At 55.8% G+C, this 14,874-nt stretch overlaps 2 protein-coding genes and 2 non-coding genes across 7 annotated transcripts; 2 read left to right on the top strand and 2 right to left on the bottom strand.

The window, feature by feature from the left end:
* Positions 1–3,706: 3,706 nt before the first annotated feature.
* Positions 3,707–3,779, bottom strand: Trnaf-gaa (transfer RNA phenylalanine (anticodon GAA)). The gene has a single exon. It is a non-coding gene; the product is annotated as a tRNA-Phe (tRNA).
* Positions 3,780–3,900: 121 nt separating this feature from the next.
* Positions 3,901–3,974, top strand: Trnan-guu (transfer RNA asparagine (anticodon GUU)). Its single transcript has one exon. It is a non-coding gene; the product is annotated as a tRNA-Asn (tRNA).
* Positions 3,975–4,096: 122 nt separating this feature from the next.
* Positions 4,097–10,454, top strand: Ndufs7 (NADH:ubiquinone oxidoreductase core subunit S7). 3 transcript variants are annotated; one of them, XM_085692513.2, is made up of 8 exons: positions 4,097–4,238; positions 6,769–6,805; positions 7,341–7,409; positions 7,631–7,754; positions 8,435–8,614; positions 8,685–8,731; positions 9,677–9,765; positions 9,944–10,236. In XM_085692513.2, the coding sequence occupies exons 1-8, from the start codon at positions 4,220–4,222 to the stop codon at positions 10,090–10,092; spliced, it is 714 nt and encodes a 237-aa protein (XP_085548639.2). In that variant the 5' UTR covers positions 4,097–4,219; the 3' UTR covers positions 10,093–10,236. The 3 variants fall into 3 exon arrangements, with proteins under 3 accessions (XP_085548639.2, XP_048315999.2, XP_048316005.2); XM_048460042.3 differs by having other exon boundaries at positions 4,098–4,238; positions 9,947–10,236; XM_048460048.3 differs by lacking the exon at positions 9,944–10,236 and adding an exon at positions 10,293–10,454 and having other exon boundaries at positions 4,116–4,238.
* Positions 10,455–11,871: 1,417 nt separating this feature from the next.
* Gamt (guanidinoacetate N-methyltransferase) lies at positions 11,872–14,464 on the bottom strand. 2 transcript variants are annotated; one of them, XM_048460056.3, is made up of 6 exons: positions 14,161–14,379; positions 13,244–13,389; positions 13,082–13,145; positions 12,751–12,818; positions 12,551–12,661; positions 11,872–12,135 (listed from the first exon to the last, which is right to left on the bottom strand). In XM_048460056.3, the coding sequence occupies exons 1-6, from the start codon at positions 14,339–14,341 to the stop codon at positions 11,995–11,997; spliced, it is 711 nt and encodes a 236-aa protein (XP_048316013.1). In that variant the 5' UTR covers positions 14,342–14,379; the 3' UTR covers positions 11,872–11,994. The 2 variants fall into 2 exon arrangements, with proteins under 2 accessions (XP_048316013.1, XP_085548640.1); XM_085692514.2 differs by lacking the exons at positions 11,872–12,135; positions 12,751–12,818 and having other exon boundaries at positions 12,552–12,661; positions 14,161–14,464.
* Positions 14,465–14,874: the final 410 nt, after the last annotated feature.

The following is a 14,874-nucleotide window of genomic DNA, read 5'->3' as shown; positions in this document are numbered from 1 at the left end:
CATGTGTCATGGTCACTGCAGTGTGGCCGGCATGTGGGCCTGGGTCCTGTGTTACTTGGAAAGACTGATGGGAACACACAGCTCACAGAGCGTTGACGTGTTTCCCTGATGTGTTCTGCAATCTTTTCTGCCACTCTAGTGTGGCGGGCGAGCAGGAGGTGGGGACCTGCAGCTACTGTCTTTGGGAGGTGGGGACACGTTTGCTCAGTGGCCTCTGTGTGTCCCTGGGAGGGCAGGCTGGTTGGCTGACTCAGCCTCGCACTGAAACCTTGGCAGTGTACTCAGACAGTTGCCACCAGTTTCCAGCATGGCCACCACCCCACCTAGAAACCTCTTTGGGGCTGAGGGATGTGGGGATGGCAGCAAGAAAAGGCAGCTCCCGGTGCGCTGGCCACCACGCTGGATTCCATGGCCTCAGGTGGATGTGTGGAAGCTGTATCCAGCAAGGGCAAGGGCAGAGCCACCGCCTGCACACGCTGCGGGAATGCTCAGCCAGGTACTTCCTGGATATGGGACATATGGGTGTCCTCCACACTGTGGCCACCCCAGGATGAGAGGGGGACATGGGTTTGATGGGGACATGTGAGCCTAGACACCTGCATCTGACGGCACAGTGCTGCCAGGATGGCACAGGACAGCTGGGCTGCCATGGAGACCAACAGCAAGGCAGGACTGTGCAGACCTTGAGGCTCCGAGACTTCCCTCCCATCCTTTGTCAGAGGCTGGGCCAACTGGAAGGGACACTAGATTGAATTATTTTGTCAAATGGCCAAAAGAAATCTAACAGCGACTCCTGTTGGTTTGGGGAAGGGGGCCTGCCCTCTCCATGGGCAGAACTGGCAGGGAGTGGGGAGCCTTTCAGAACTGCAGGAAGTGCCTTTGTATGTTGCCCGGCCTGGCAGTGTCCCAGGATTCTCACTGCCTTGGTCCTGACCTTATGGCCTTACTGTTCTGTCTCAGGTCAGGGTCAGTTGTGTGGTACTGACTGAAGTGCTGCCTGACAGGGTAGCCTGGAGAAAACAACACCCTGGTCACGTCTTGGGTTCTGAGCCCTGGCAGGCGGGGAGAGAGATAGAACCGGTCACAAGCTGGAGAAGGGCCGGCAGTGTTCCCATCCTCTGCACCTAAGGCCCTGTGTCCTGTGGGTTTTGATGGCCTGTGTCTCATCTTGTCCTGTAGCCACATTTTCCTCTGCAGTTGGGGTCTTATACCTCAGGTTTTGACCTAGTTGTCTTAAAGAAGCCAGAGAGGACTCACCCCTGCCTTGCCAGTGCCCCATATCCTTCGTGGCTCCTAAGTGTCCTGTGCTCCGGGCCTTTGACCTTCTGACTCCAGATCTTATTCAGGGCTTCCTAGGCCACATGGAATGGAGGGATGGGCACATTGTTTGCCCCTGCTGTGATGGGGTGTCCTGAGGCCTCTCCTGCTTCAGCACTGTGATGGGGTGTCCTGAGGCCTCTCCTGCTTCAGTACTGTGATGGGGTGTCCTGAGGCCTCTCTGCAGCACTGTGAGGGGGTGTCCTGAGGCCTCTCTGCAGCACTGTGAGGGGGTATCCTGAGGCCTCTCTGCAGCACTGTGATGGGGTGTCCTGAGGCCTCTCTGCAGCACTGTGAGGGGGTGGTTCTGAGGCCACCAATCCCATCCCTAGGCTCCCTGGTGCCAACACCACCTATACTTCAGAGACCACAACCCTATGTCACCTGACACCCAGACCCTACATAATGAAGACTCAAATCCCCTCAAGAAGCGACAGGTGGCCAGCAGATAAAGGCATGGGTGAGGATCCTGACTCTCACACTGGCAAGTGAACTGTGGACCATGATACTATGCCATGCTAAGAGAATGGGAAGTGTCTGTCCTGCGTGGCATTGTCTCCTGACCCCTCTCCATCTGCCAGGCCACCAAGCCTGTTGGTGACAGGAAGCAGATTCCCTCTTGCCTGCAGATCAGGTCAGTAGTGGGCAGTGATCAGAGGCTGAGGACTTGTCAGCGATGAAGATTCTGCTGCCAATAGTTGCTCTGTCTGTCTGTCTTCCTTTCTCTTGAGACTGCTATAACCTCATCTAACCCCGGCACTGCAAAAGGTCCACCTCAGATTACAATCAACATAGGACTGCATGCTGAGTTTCCAGCACCTGTGGAGCCAGCATTGCAAGGGTGCCAGGGCGACAGTGAGGGGCGGCTGTCCAAACAGCCTCCAGTTAGCTGGATCCTTCCTTACCAGGGCACAAGCTGCTGTTGCAGGTTTGGGTGTGGCTCGGGCAGCACCAGACTAGCCTGCAGAATGCCTTAGCTATGGGGCTGGGGGAATCTCATGATATAGTATGGCTCAGCTGGCTGTGGCCTACCTAGGACTTCTCTGAACTCTTTGCAGATGGGCATGGTAGAGTAGAGGCTGGAGGATTACCTTGAAGGCCAGCCTAGGCTACAGAGTGAAGCTCAGACTCAAAAGCAAAAGAACAAAAGAACCTTAAAGATTTTTCTCCAGACTATAACTCTCTCCTGGCCATACCCAGCATTCACACTGCCCCCCCCACACCTCTGCTGGCCATCCCCACCTCTGCCTGCCCTCCCCACAGCTTGCCAGGTGCTGTCACCTAGTAGGAACTCCGTAACTCCTGTGGTTTACCCATTTGTAAACTGGACAGAATTGTGTAAACAGCACATTCCCTGTTAATTTCGGTTTAGTCTTAAGATTTATTGATTTATTTATTGTGTGTGTGTGTGTGTGTGTGTGTGTGTGTGTGTGTGTGTGTGTGTGTAAGTGCGAGGCACATGGTGGTACCAAGGCAGAGGAGAACGTTCAGGAGTCAGGTTCTCTGCTGCCATCTTGTGGAATTAGGCGGTCTAGCTTGGGCTTGGTAGCAAAGTGTTTTTAATCAGCTGAGCCGTCTGCCCACCTCTGGCCTTGAAACTACTGTGTGGCCAAGAACGATCTCCCCTGTGCCAGAGTGCCTGTACCGTGTCCAGGTCGTGGGGTGCCAGAGTGCCGTACCGTGTCCAGGTCGTGGGGTGCAGGAGGTGGTACCCATGGCCTTCCACATGATAGTGGAGAGTGAACTTCATCTTCCTAGATTTGATTCATTTTATGTTATTCATTATTTTTAAAGTTAATTGACTTATTCATTTGTTTAGTTTTTCAAGACAGGGTGTCTCTGTGTAGCCCTGGAACTAGCTCTGTAGAGAGAGGCTGGCTTTGAACTCACGGAGCTCTGCCTTTCTCTGCAGATTCTGAGTGCTGGAATTATTATGATTTTATTTTATTTTATTTTATATATGTGGTGGTTTGGCTGCTTACATACCTGGTTCCTGAAGAGGTCAGAAGAGGCATTAGAGACCCTGGAGCTGGAACTCCAGATGGTTCTTAGCCACCATGTGGTTCTTGCTCCTTTCAAAGAACGAATAGGTTGTCTTTGCTTGCTGAGCCACCTTTTAAAACGTTTGTTATTATTACTATTATCATGATTGTCTTTTTGAGAGGAAGACCTTCCTGCTTCTCTGAAGTGCTGGAACGACAGGCGTGTAATACCTCACCCAGAAATATTTAGATTTTTAACCCTACCAATTTAAAGACTATTATGTTGATCTCCAGCGTCTAAAACAAATTTAAAAATTAAATGTCGGATTGGAAGAATTTAGCATTGTGGGTGAAAATGAAACAAAAATCTCAAAAACACCAGATACATTCAATGACGCAAAATAGATTGCCGAAACCCGGGATCGAACCAGGGACCTTTAGATCTTCAGTCTAACGCTCTCCCAACTGAGCTATTTCGGCACGCTGGACAGGGCCGTTCCTGCCCAGACTCCGCCCCATGTGTAGCTACTGTGCGCAAGCGCACGTCACGGCCCGTGGGCATAGCCTTGTAGGGCTATATTAGAAGCCACTTTTCGGTGCAGTCTCTGTGGCGCAATCGGTTAGCGCGTTCGGCTGTTAACCGAAAGGTTGGTGGTTCGAGCCCACCCAGGGACGCGCACGACCAGACTTTTTTTTTTCCCCCCTGAGACTGAAAATGCCATTATTTTTGTTGCAGTTCACTATCAAAGGAGGTTGGAAGCTCGCAGTGCGCGCGCGCGCGCGATCACAGGCAGTAAAGTAAGCGCGTCGGAACGACTCCGCTTCCGTGTTCAGGTTTCCGTTAGTGCCTATTTGGGCTAAGGACCAGACCCGGAACGCTTTGGAGGACGGACCGCAGAGGTTGTCTGAAGGCCGATACCATGATGGCGGCGCTGGCGGGTGAGTGAGGCCCTGAGCTCCGGATAGCGGGAGAGTCTTGGGCTGCGTGCTGGGCAGTGGGGACCTTGGGGCCCAAGCGCCGCAGTGAGTGACGTTGGCGTCTCAGACACCTGTAGGTCAGGTCTCAGCCTCGGTAATGTCGGGGTCCAGGGTCGGGCCGAATTGCGTTTTGGTCCACTTAACACAGTTCTGTCAGCTGTGAACCTCCTCCTGTTATTGCGGCAGATTATAGTCAGGGCCGTTGAGGCCTGTTTGTCTCCCAACATCTGATTACAGGAGCCCGCTGATGTCCTTGAAACACAGAGAGCTGGACAGGGAGGGGACCCAGAGCGATCAGGCCACAACCCGGGCTCTAACGCCTCCTTCACACCCTGGACAGCCAGTCAGGGCCTCTAGCATTGCAGATGTCTCGGTTTCTTTCTTGAAGCCGCTCTCATTATGTACAGGGATTATCCGCGAATGCAGTCTGGCGTGCTGAGCGACCCTTGATAAGTTTCCCTGAGCAGAACGTCTTAACCCCTAGACGGTGGCACTGTTAACACTAGGAACCGGAGATCTCAGGCGGTCGGGTCTCACTGCACCCGAGTTTTGTTGTTGCTTTGAGACAGGGTTTCATGAAAGCTGCTAGGTTGGCCTCAAACTCACTATGTATCCTGAGGACGAACTTGAAGCCTCCAGCCCTCGAGGGCTGGGTGACCGGCGTGCACCGTGCACCCTCGTGCCTATTTCTGCAGCGCTAGGGAGAGAACTTAAGGGCTTGGTGCCTGCTAGGCAGGGAGTCTGCCAACGGAACTCCAGCGCCAGCCGTTTTGTTTTTGAGACAGAATCTCTCGCCTGTGGGAGGCTGACCTTGAACTCCTGGTCCTCCAGCATCCCCTCCACCCCCAAGTGCTAGGATGACAGATGTGGACTTGAACTTTTTTTGGTTTTGTGGGTTTTTCTTTTTCTTTCCTGCCTTTTTTTGGGGGGGGGGTTGGCTGGTTGGTTTTGGAGACAGGGTTTCTCTGAAGCTGTCCTGGCTGTCCTGGAACTCACTGTAGACCAGGCTGACCGTAACTCATAGAAATCCTCCTGCCTCTGCTTCCTGAGTACTGGGATTAAAGATGTGTGGCACCACGGCCTGGTAGTTTTGTTTTTCTTTAAGATGGGGTCTTTCTGTGTGGCCTAGGATTATATCAAACTAATGTTCTGCCTCCGTCCCCCATGCTGGGTACAGACCTGGGCAGTGTGCCAGGCCCAGCCGTGGCATGGACACGGAGGAGTGGAAGGAATGGGTTCCTGGCTTGACTGCTGCTTCCCGCGCTCACTCAGGACTGGCTGTGCACTTGCCAGTGAACAGTCGATACACCTTATTAGCAATCGCTGTGTTTTCCTACCCACAGTTGGATTTGAAGGAAAAACTAATTTTCGTTAATACTTTAGGGACAGCAAAGATGTTTGCAGTAGAGCATTGTCAGGTACAGCTGTGGTCCTAGTCCTGTGGAAGCTGAGGCACCCAGCCTAGGCTAGACGCTGAGACCCTGCTTTAGAAGAAGGATACTTGGGATCCCTGTGAGTTCTAGGCCAACCTTGTCTCTCTAGGAAGTTCCAGGTCAGCCAAGAATGCATAGTGAGACCCTTTAAAAACAGAAGAAGAAAGAAAGCAGGAAGAGGCAGAGGCCTGGGATGTGACCCAGTATTGAAGCACTCACTGAGCATGTTCAAGGCCCCACGTCTGATTTGCAGCATGACAGCACAGAAGTCTGGTCCAATCCAGGCTTGGTGCTACCTGCTGCAGACCTGGCTGCTCAGAAGGCTCTTGAGGTCAGAGTTCAGAGCTTGCCTGGGCAACACAGAGACCCTGTGGCACTTAAAACCAAAGCCTGATGCTGGCACCCCAACCACTTAGCAGGGCATTTACTTCACTGTTAGTTTATTCAAAGCCTTAAATTTTTCATCTAGGGAAACCAAGGCCGGTGTGTGCCCTCAGACAGGAGTCTAGACCCAGCAGTCATCTTCCTTTGGTCCAAGCAGTAGGCCACAGTCATGACCTTGGAAAATGGTATCACTGAACAAGGTTGAAGTCAGAGTGAGGAGAGCTGAGGCAAGAGGGAAAACAGGGAAAGCAGCTGTCAACCCTAGCCCCAGGTTTAGAGACAGAATATTCCCCAAGTCATTGTGGGGGGCTCCCAGTCCCCCCTTTCCTCACAAAGAGCACCCACTCCTGCTACCTCAGGGCACATCTTAGTGGCCTCTGGAGGGGCTCATGCAAACAGGCCCCATTCCCGGGTGCTGGTGCAAAGGGGCCAGCACATGCCTAGCTTCATCCTCAACGTGCCCCTGGACTGCTGCCCCCGGACTGCATCCTGCTGTGTGGAGATGTAGGGCAGGTTATTCAGAAGCAGCTGGCTGGGGTCCTGGTGTGGAGCGGTGAGGCATGGGAGGCAGAGGGAGGCTTAGTCAAGACTCAGAAAGTGCTGGAGCTCTCCAGGGAAGGGCCATGACCCAGAACTAAGCTGTTGGACCCAAGGTGCTGTGCTTCCCTCCCCAGCTCCTGGTCTCTTCTGTGTGCGGATCCTGGGCCTACGGTGAGTATGCCTGTCTGTCACAGATCCAGCCTGCCGTCAGGGAACAGCACGGAGCTGCAGGGCTTGAAGCCAGGAGGGCTCCTCTGTAGTGTCCAGGGAAGGAACTACTTAGTGAAGGTTTCCCAGCAGGTTTAGGGAGGCTGACCAGGTATCCTCCTCACATGGTGTGTGGGGACTGTCTGGAAGGCCAGCACTGTCCACACACCTGGGGCCCTCATAGCTCACACACTCCTGTCCCAGCAAGGTGTTCTGTGACTGCTTCCCCGGACCTCCGCAGGCTGACTGCCTTGGGACAGGTTAAGGGCTTCAAGCACAGCAGCTCAGGACTCTCCTGGCGAGGACATTTGACAGCCCGTTGACCAGCTGGTGTTCTCAGACACCAAGAGCACAGCACAGGTCACGTCTAAGAGAGCAGGATGGCCCATAGATGAACAAGGGACCGTGGGTGGGCAAGGAAGGCACTTGTGGGTGGGGATAGTGGGAAGGAGCGGCTGCTTGGGTGCTGGTGGCCTTTCACCACTGTCCCTGTTTGCAGGTCCAGCATAGACACAGTGGCCCAGGTTCGCAGAGTCCATCAGAGTGTGGCCACCAAGGGCCCGAGCAGGTAATCCAGGCTTTGGGGAGAGGCCCCAGTGCTGTCTTCCAGGCCCTCCACTGAGGTGCTGCCTACACCCTGCCCCGCCCTATGATCTCGCCTCTCTAGTGTGGCCACTACTCCTTTCCTGTGTGTCCCTCCCTACCGGGAAGCTGCTCTGGCTGGGTCCCAGACAGGGCACTGGGGTCACCTGGCTAACTCTCCGCCATGCTCATGTGTTCTCTCCTTAGCACACAGTCCACTGTGCCCAAGGCTGGAGGTGGAGCTGTGGTTCCCAAGCCCTCCCATCTTCCCAGAAACCGGGCTGAGTATGTGGTGGCCAAGCTGGATGACCTCATCAACTGGGCACGCCGGGTAAGTCTCCTTCTCAAGGGTCCGGCTGCCCGCCCAGCTGTCACTCAGGATGGCTGGATGACTAGGCCTTCATCAGACCTGTCTCTCGAGACAGGCTTTCTCTGTGTGGTCCTGGCTATATAGCATTTTCAAGTATGTGTCTATGCATGCCTGTGCACCACAGCATGTGTGCAAAAGCCAGAGGACAGCTTGTAGGAGCCGGTCCCCTCCTTCTACCATGTAGGTCCCAGGGATCAAATTCAAGCCACGCCTTAACTAGGTCCCACCTCTTAAAGATGATTGGTTAACAAAGCTTGCCCATCCCAGGCTCTCTGACTTCCTGGCAAGTCCTTTACTCATTGAGACATCTCGAGAGCTGATGCAAAGGCCTTTTTAATTTGTGAGACAGGGCACTGTGAGCCCAGACACATCTGCCGGGTCTCAGGTGCAGGCGCAGGGAGGCTGGATCCGCGAGGAGCTTACGCACTAGTGGATAGAGGACAGCCTAGTCCTTGCCAGTCCAGAGATTACAAGAGTGGGTATTCCTGGTGCCCAGCACAGCAGCTTGACTTAGATGCCATCCAGAGTCCTGGGTCTGCAGCAGCCACTAGCCTCATGACTGTCAAGCACTCAGTGTCACCGTGCCCACAGGGTGGAGGGGCAGTGTCCAGGCATGTGACCGACTCTCCCTGCCCTCACAGAGCTCCCTGTGGCCGATGACCTTTGGCCTGGCGTGCTGCGCGGTGGAGATGATGCACATGGCCGCCCCGCGGTACGACATGGACCGCTTTGGCGTGGTGTTCCGTGCCAGTCCGCGGCAGGCCGACGTGATGATTGTAGCTGGCACACTTACCAACAAGATGGCCCCTGCACTCCGCAAGGTACACCTGGTCTCCTTGGTTCCTTCTCCTGCCCAGCCCCCCACAGACACCTGACCTGAATGTCTTTTAGGTGTACGACCAGATGCCTGAGCCTCGCTACGTGGTGTCCATGGGGAGGTGAGTATGTGCTCGCTTGCCTGGGGGATTAGGACCCACTCCGGTACCCCCACTGTCACGGTTCCTCCCAGCTTGACTCTGTAGACTTGAAGCCTCTTCCTCCCATGTCCCGCTCCTCAGCTCCTTCGGCAGCTGTCACTGGCTCATTGTCCTGGCGTGGGACCCAGGGCCGTGCTGTTTTCCAGCCCAGCTGCTTAGCTTGCTTAGGAGGCTGTGGAGTGTTCCCCAGGAATCCCAGCTGTCTGTGACACTAGCTTTAGTTACTCCTGTCTTAAAAAAAGAAGTCACTGGGTGTGGTTCCAGCTTTCTCGAGGCAGAGACAGCCCGCTCATTGAGTTTGAGGCCAGCTTGAACTACATAGTGAGATCCTGCTTCAAAAGATAAAACGTAAAGGGCCACAGCTAGGTTAGAGATTCACCCCAACGTGCAGGAACTGGGTTCCATCTGCAGTGCCAGGTAACACAGTGTGGTGGCGTGTGCCTGTCACCCTCAGGTAACACAGTGTGGTGGCGTGTGCCTGTCACCCTCAGGTAACACAGTGTGGTGGCGTGTGCCTGTCACCCTCAGGTCACACAGTGTGGTGGCGTGTGCCTGTCACCCTCAGGTCACACAGTGTGGTGGCGTGTGCCTGTCACCCTCAGGTAACACAGTGTGGTGGCGTGTGCCTGTCACCCTCAGGTCATCTCCTGTGCAGTGAATCCCATCCTAGACCCCACAGGCCCACCCCAGTCCAGCAGCAGAAATGCTTGGTTGAGGGCACTTTTCCATATGTTCATCATTGCCACTTGCATCCCACATTTCCCACAGAAGGTTCTAGAAGCCCCTTTTACTGATCCCAGTTCTTACCTGTCTGACCCTTGCATTTTCTCCTCTCCTAGGGCCAGGATGAAGGGTGTGGGGTGGGCTGGGTGGACATGCATCTGAACTGCCTCACCCTCTCCCTAGCTGTGCCAATGGTGGGGGCTACTACCACTACTCCTACTCGGTGGTGCGAGGCTGCGACCGTATTGTGCCCGTGGACATCTATGTGCCAGGTGAGGCCAGCCACCCTGCCCCACTCCACCAGACACCGTCTCCTGTGTCCTGGAGGGCAGAAGGATAGATGTGATGTGCATCGTCCTCTGTCCCGGTCCCCCGAGAACACTGAGTGTGCTGGCTTTCCCCTGCTGCCCAGTCTGCCTTACCTCCGTGCTCACTGGCCACTGCCCCCAGCAGGGCCCTCTGGCAGCAGACTGCAGGGCAACAAGGGCCAGCTAAATGGAGGAGGGGGTGCAGCTCCAGGCTGCATTCCTGAGGCCCCTGGCATTGAGACCGGGAATCTCAAGATGCCCCTGGCCCAACCTTCCTGCCCGTCTCCCTGACCCAGTGGTCCAGTTTCTGTGAGTGACTCTTCCTGAGGATCCCGCTGGTCACCAGAGTCACAACCAGGGCCCTTTTCTGTGGGGAGTGGGTGTTGGGAGGCCCAACACAGCAAGGACACTTATCCCTTCAAAGCCAACCCCAGGGCACCCCGAGAGCCCTCCATGTGGGCTCATGGGGTCTCAGTGTGTGTGTCCTTCAGGCTGCCCGCCCACAGCTGAGGCGCTGCTCTACGGCATCCTGCAGCTGCAGCGGAAAATCAAGCGTGAGCAGAAGCTGAAGATCTGGTACCGCAGGTAGAGCCGCCAGGCCGAGCACCACAGCTCCGGAACCCCAGTGTGAATAAACCCACCCTAGTCCTGTGTGTGCTCTGTGTGGACTGTGGCCCAGTGGGAAGGCATCACACTGGGCATGTCCTGTGCCCTCTGTACAGACTGCGGACCCTGAGGGACTGCCATAGGGGAGCAGGAAACTGGTGGCCCCTCGGTCTCAGTGGCTTGTCCGCTCACATCTAAACCTTGGGGCTCAGTCTGCGACTTCTGCCCACTGTGCAGTCACGGCCGCTTCTGAGCAGTAGAAGACATCCCTGGCCTGCCGTCTGCCCTGGGAGGAGGAGACTCGGCTAGATGCCCCCTGTATGAGCATGAGCCTAGGGTCTGTTTTCATGGCTCAGCCTCTGCAATGCAGATCTTCACTCTGTGCCCAGCTCGGTATGTGCCCACTGTGCGACAGCAGTGGCTCTGGGATCTGGCATTTCTCTCTTTAAAAAGAAAGATTCATTTATTATGTATACACTGGTCCTCCAGCCTGGACACCTCCATGCCAGGAGAGGGTACCAGGTCTCATTACAGATGGCTGCGCGTTACCATGTGGTTGCTGGGAATTGAACTCAGGACCTCAGGAAGAGCAGCCAGAGCTCTTAACCTCTGAGCCATCTCTCCAGCCCCAGGATCTGGCATTTCTAGCTGATGGGCTGGGGTGATACCTCTTGGCAACCCAGGACATGGAAGGGGCAGGTGCCTGCCCATCCCAAGGGGAGTTTTTTTTTAATTTATTTATTATGTATACAGTGTTCTGCCTGCACATTAGAAGAGGGCACCAGACCTCATTACAGATGGTTGTGAGCCACCATGTGGTTGCTGGGAATTGAACTCAGGACCTTTGGAAGAGCAGCCAGTGCTCTTAACCTCTAAGCCATCTCTCCAGCCCCCAAGGGGAGTTTTTTGTGTTTTGAGATAGGGTCCCTTTGTGTAGCCCTGGTTGTCCTAGAACTCACTTTATGGACCAGACTGACCTCGAATTCAAGAGATCCGTCTGCCTCTACCTTCCAAGGACTGGCGTTAAAGGTCACCACACCATGCCCTACTCCCAAGTTTTTAAGACAAGACTCTGTTAAGGTTGGGACTCTCCAGGCAGAGGGACAGCTTGCTCCCTGCTGTAAATGCTGAACCTGGCCTTAGTGCTGGGGAAGGGGTTGCGGGGAGGATTTCTTGTGATAAGGGCAGGGTGTGAGCAGAGGGGTCTCTAGGAGCTGGGTATAGGCTACAGGCTGAGGCATTCAATGTCAGACCAGGCAGGGGCTGCAGTGTGGACCTGGTTCGTACATTTGATACCAGAGATTTGCAGAGTAGGGTGTCCCGGCTTGGTGTGGGCTGGGCTTCCTGTTGAAAATGGACAATGGTTAATTGGTCACGTCTGGGCAGGGCAGGGGGCAGCAGTGATGGACAGCTGCATGTCCTGCACCAGGTGTGCCCTCCCCCAGCTCACTGTTGAGCCACCAGTCCTTTTGTTAGAATTTATTTATCCCTGAGCTCTGGAAAGGAGGCTGGGCCAGCAGGTGTCACAGCTGCAGTCAGCCAGGGCACTGCAGAGGATGTGCACCCATTCCAGCCTGGGCCAGTCGCTCAGTGCTTGGTGACCAGGGGAGTGATCATCTCAGGGAAGGCGTAGTAACGGCAGTCTGCTGGCGGCACCAGTGCCATCACCTCTGTGCGAATGTTCTCTCTCCGGAAGCCCGCCTCTTGCAGCGCAGGCACCTGTGTTTCCTGTAGGGAAGGGGCTCAGGTCATCCCCAGAGTGCGTGGGACAGGACGTGGGGGTGGGTGTGACGTAACTTTGGATTCTAGTCCCTGATGAGCATCATTGCACAGACCCACTGCCAGCCTCCAACAAGAGAAGAGACTCCTGGTCCTGTTGGCCCTGGTACAGCCTGCAGGTTCAGGAGAGCATCAATCTCTAAGATAAGCGTGGCCACACAAGTAGAGGGCAGTGGGTAGGGCTGCACCGGCACTGGGGATCCACGGGAAGCTTAAACTAGTGAGGGCTTTCCTCATTTCACAATGGAAAATCGCAGTGCTGCCTGACCCACTGAAGACCTCTGGCCTCTGAGGCTGGAAGAGGTCAACCACAGTCACTTCCAAGGTCACTGCTCCAGGCTTCGGGGCTATCAGGTAGTCGCACCTCAAACATGGTGGTGATGTCCGTGTACTTGGACTTCATGAGTTCCCCCCAGGATGTGAGGTTGCAGTAGGTGAGGATGCCTCCAGGCTTCAGCAAGCGGAAAGCATGGTTCTGCAAATAGAGGCCAGTGGACGGGGTAGGAACTATGGGAAGAGAGGTGTCCCTTGCCCTGCCCACCACTCCTGGCCCCATAGCCCAACCTTTATGAAGTTGAACTGGTGAGTGTGCCAGGTCTCCTCAGACAGTGGGTATGTGTCATATAAGATCCCTGCAGAGAGAACACAGGCCTGGCAGCCTCGCCCACCTCGTCTGACCCGGCCCACAGCTGCCCATTTCTGTCCTCTCTGTAGTCTGTCCCCAGTGCAGAGGACCTCTCCTTACACCACGTGTGTCCTGGGACTCCAGACTCGGGTCCTCATTCTCGACAGCAAGCCCCACCAATCTAATTATGGTGCAATAGCTGCCAAGAAGGGTCTGGGGTCAGCATTTTCCCTGGAGCTTCACCCTTTGCTGGGCTCACAGCTTTCTCACCATCAAAGTGGCCATCCGGCAGTGTAGGCGCCACCTCCTCCCATAGGCCTTTCAAGGGAACAACCTTGGAAAGAAAAGGGACAAGAAAGAAGATTGGGGGTCAAATGGCTCCCCAGGACCACCTAGCCCCGGGGTACTCCCAGTTTGCCACCCCAGTGGTACCTTGTGTGGCTGTTGCAGGGCCCAGGCTTGTAGGCGCTGGAAGACCCCATCATTGCACTCAATAATCCAGTGTTCTTCTATGGGGGCCTGTTGCACCCTGGAGGCCGCAATGGCCATACCAAAGCCCACTTCCAGGACACGACCCCCTGGGAGTACAAAACACAGGAAGGCTGCCTTGGCTGGGGGAGGGAGACATGGGAGTGGGGCCCAGCTGCCAGTCACATGCCTCAAGGACAACCAGCCAGCAGGACTATGTGGGTGGACAGAACAAATTAACACAATGGTGAGGGCCCTGGACAGCTGCCAATCAGAGTGGCTGGCCTGGGAGGCTACAGGACAAGCACAGCTCTTGTCTTGGACCTGGTCCCAGGGATCCCTGAACTCTGAGCCCCTGCCCACACTGCTGTTTGTGCTATGGCCCTTATCTGTGGGGTTAGCAAGAACAGACCTGGAGGCCTGACACCTGCAGCCCCCTTAACCCGTGTTTCATTCATCACCTGACACTAGGTCCCCATCTGCCCGGGGTGAACTTGAGGCTCATTGCCCAGCAGTTCCGGACCACAGGTCCAAGACAGCTGCCTCTCTGCTCAGTTTTCCCAAGCTATTCTTAGCCACAGTCCAGGGAGACTCCCGATCAGCCCCACGCCCCTCCACTCAGTCCCTCAGTTCCACTCAGGGCTGTGATCGGAAGACCCACCCTCCAAGCCAGCCCCGGGGAGTAGAAGTCTCTTCCCTCTGCAGAGAGGAAGTTAACAGTTGGAGGCAGGCGCCTCTTATGTGCGTCCACATTTGGCAACACCCTCCCTTCCCGGCCAAGGTGGTCCCGGGGCAGGCCCAGGTAAGGAAACTGAGGCACGAGCACGCATGGGAACTCCCGCACGCCTGAGCTGCAACCTCAGTTTCCTCGAACAGGGTACCTCTGGAGGCGGCTGTCGCCGCTAGCGCATGCATGTAGGGGGTCTCCCAACGCTCCATCACCGGCTTGCCCAGGATCTGCAGGTGCGTGTCGGACGCATCATAGGCCGCGGGAGCCGCTCGCCACGCGGGGCCGCAGTCCTCGCCGGGCGCGAAGAGCGGGCTGGCAGCGGAGGAGCTCATGGTGAGGTTCTGCACACCAGGCTGAGAGGACAAGGCGGTGGAGCGGCAGGGCTGCAGGAGGCGGGGTGGGGCGGTGCCTGTGAGTCCAGAAGGAGTTCAGTCAAGTCCTGGGACGGGGGCGGGTCCTGAGGCCCTGAGGGTGTCTCGCCAAATGAAGGAGCACGCTGGCGGGGCGAGGCCTACTGGCTAGGGCTGAGCCTGGGGAAGGAGCCCGGCCCAGGGTTGGGGTGGGTGGAGCCATCAGAAGGGGTGAGGCCTTGCTCTGGGAGGTTGTCCCTCCTACTGCCGGTCTGGACCGGGTAGTCCGAACCTGAGGACGAGATGGAACACGCAGGCTCTGCTTTGCGGGGGGGCGGGGGGGCGGGGGGGCGGGGGGGCGGGGGCTGCTGGCTGGAAGAGTAAAGTTCTGTTAGGGGCGGATCTATGGGCTGGGGATGATCTTGCAGTGGTGGACAGGGAATGAGCCCAACCTTTTGCTATGGATGGGGCCTGTGGGCTGGGACAGAATCCAGTCTTCTGTAAGGAATGCAGGC

This window comes from Myodes glareolus, chromosome 8, assembly GCF_982192425.1.
Source record: "Myodes glareolus chromosome 8, mMyoGla1.1, whole genome shotgun sequence".
In the NCBI taxonomy this organism is placed as follows: domain Eukaryota; kingdom Metazoa; phylum Chordata; class Mammalia; order Rodentia; family Cricetidae; genus Myodes; species Myodes glareolus.
This window is presented reverse-complemented; position numbering and strand designations above follow the sequence as displayed.

Coding starts and splice junctions, on each gene's coding strand:
- Gamt (XM_048460056.3), bottom strand. CDS start 14,341: ATGAGCTCCTCCGCTGCCAGCCCGCTCTTCGCGCCCGGCGAGGACTGC. Junction 13,390..14,160: donor GGCGACAGCCGCCTCCAGAG/GTACCCTGTTCG, acceptor TTGTACTCCCAG/GGGGTCGTGTCCTGGAAGTG. Junction 12,136..12,550: donor ACATCACCACCATGTTTGAG/GTGCGACTACCT, acceptor CCTTCCCTACAG/GAAACACAGGTGCCTGCGCT.
- Ndufs7 (XM_085692513.2), top strand. Junction 8,615..8,684: donor TGGCCCCTGCACTCCGCAAG/GTACACCTGGTC, acceptor AATGTCTTTTAG/GTGTACGACCAGATGCCTGA. Junction 8,732..9,676: donor TACGTGGTGTCCATGGGGAG/GTGAGTATGTGC, acceptor CCCTCTCCCTAG/CTGTGCCAATGGTGGGGGCT.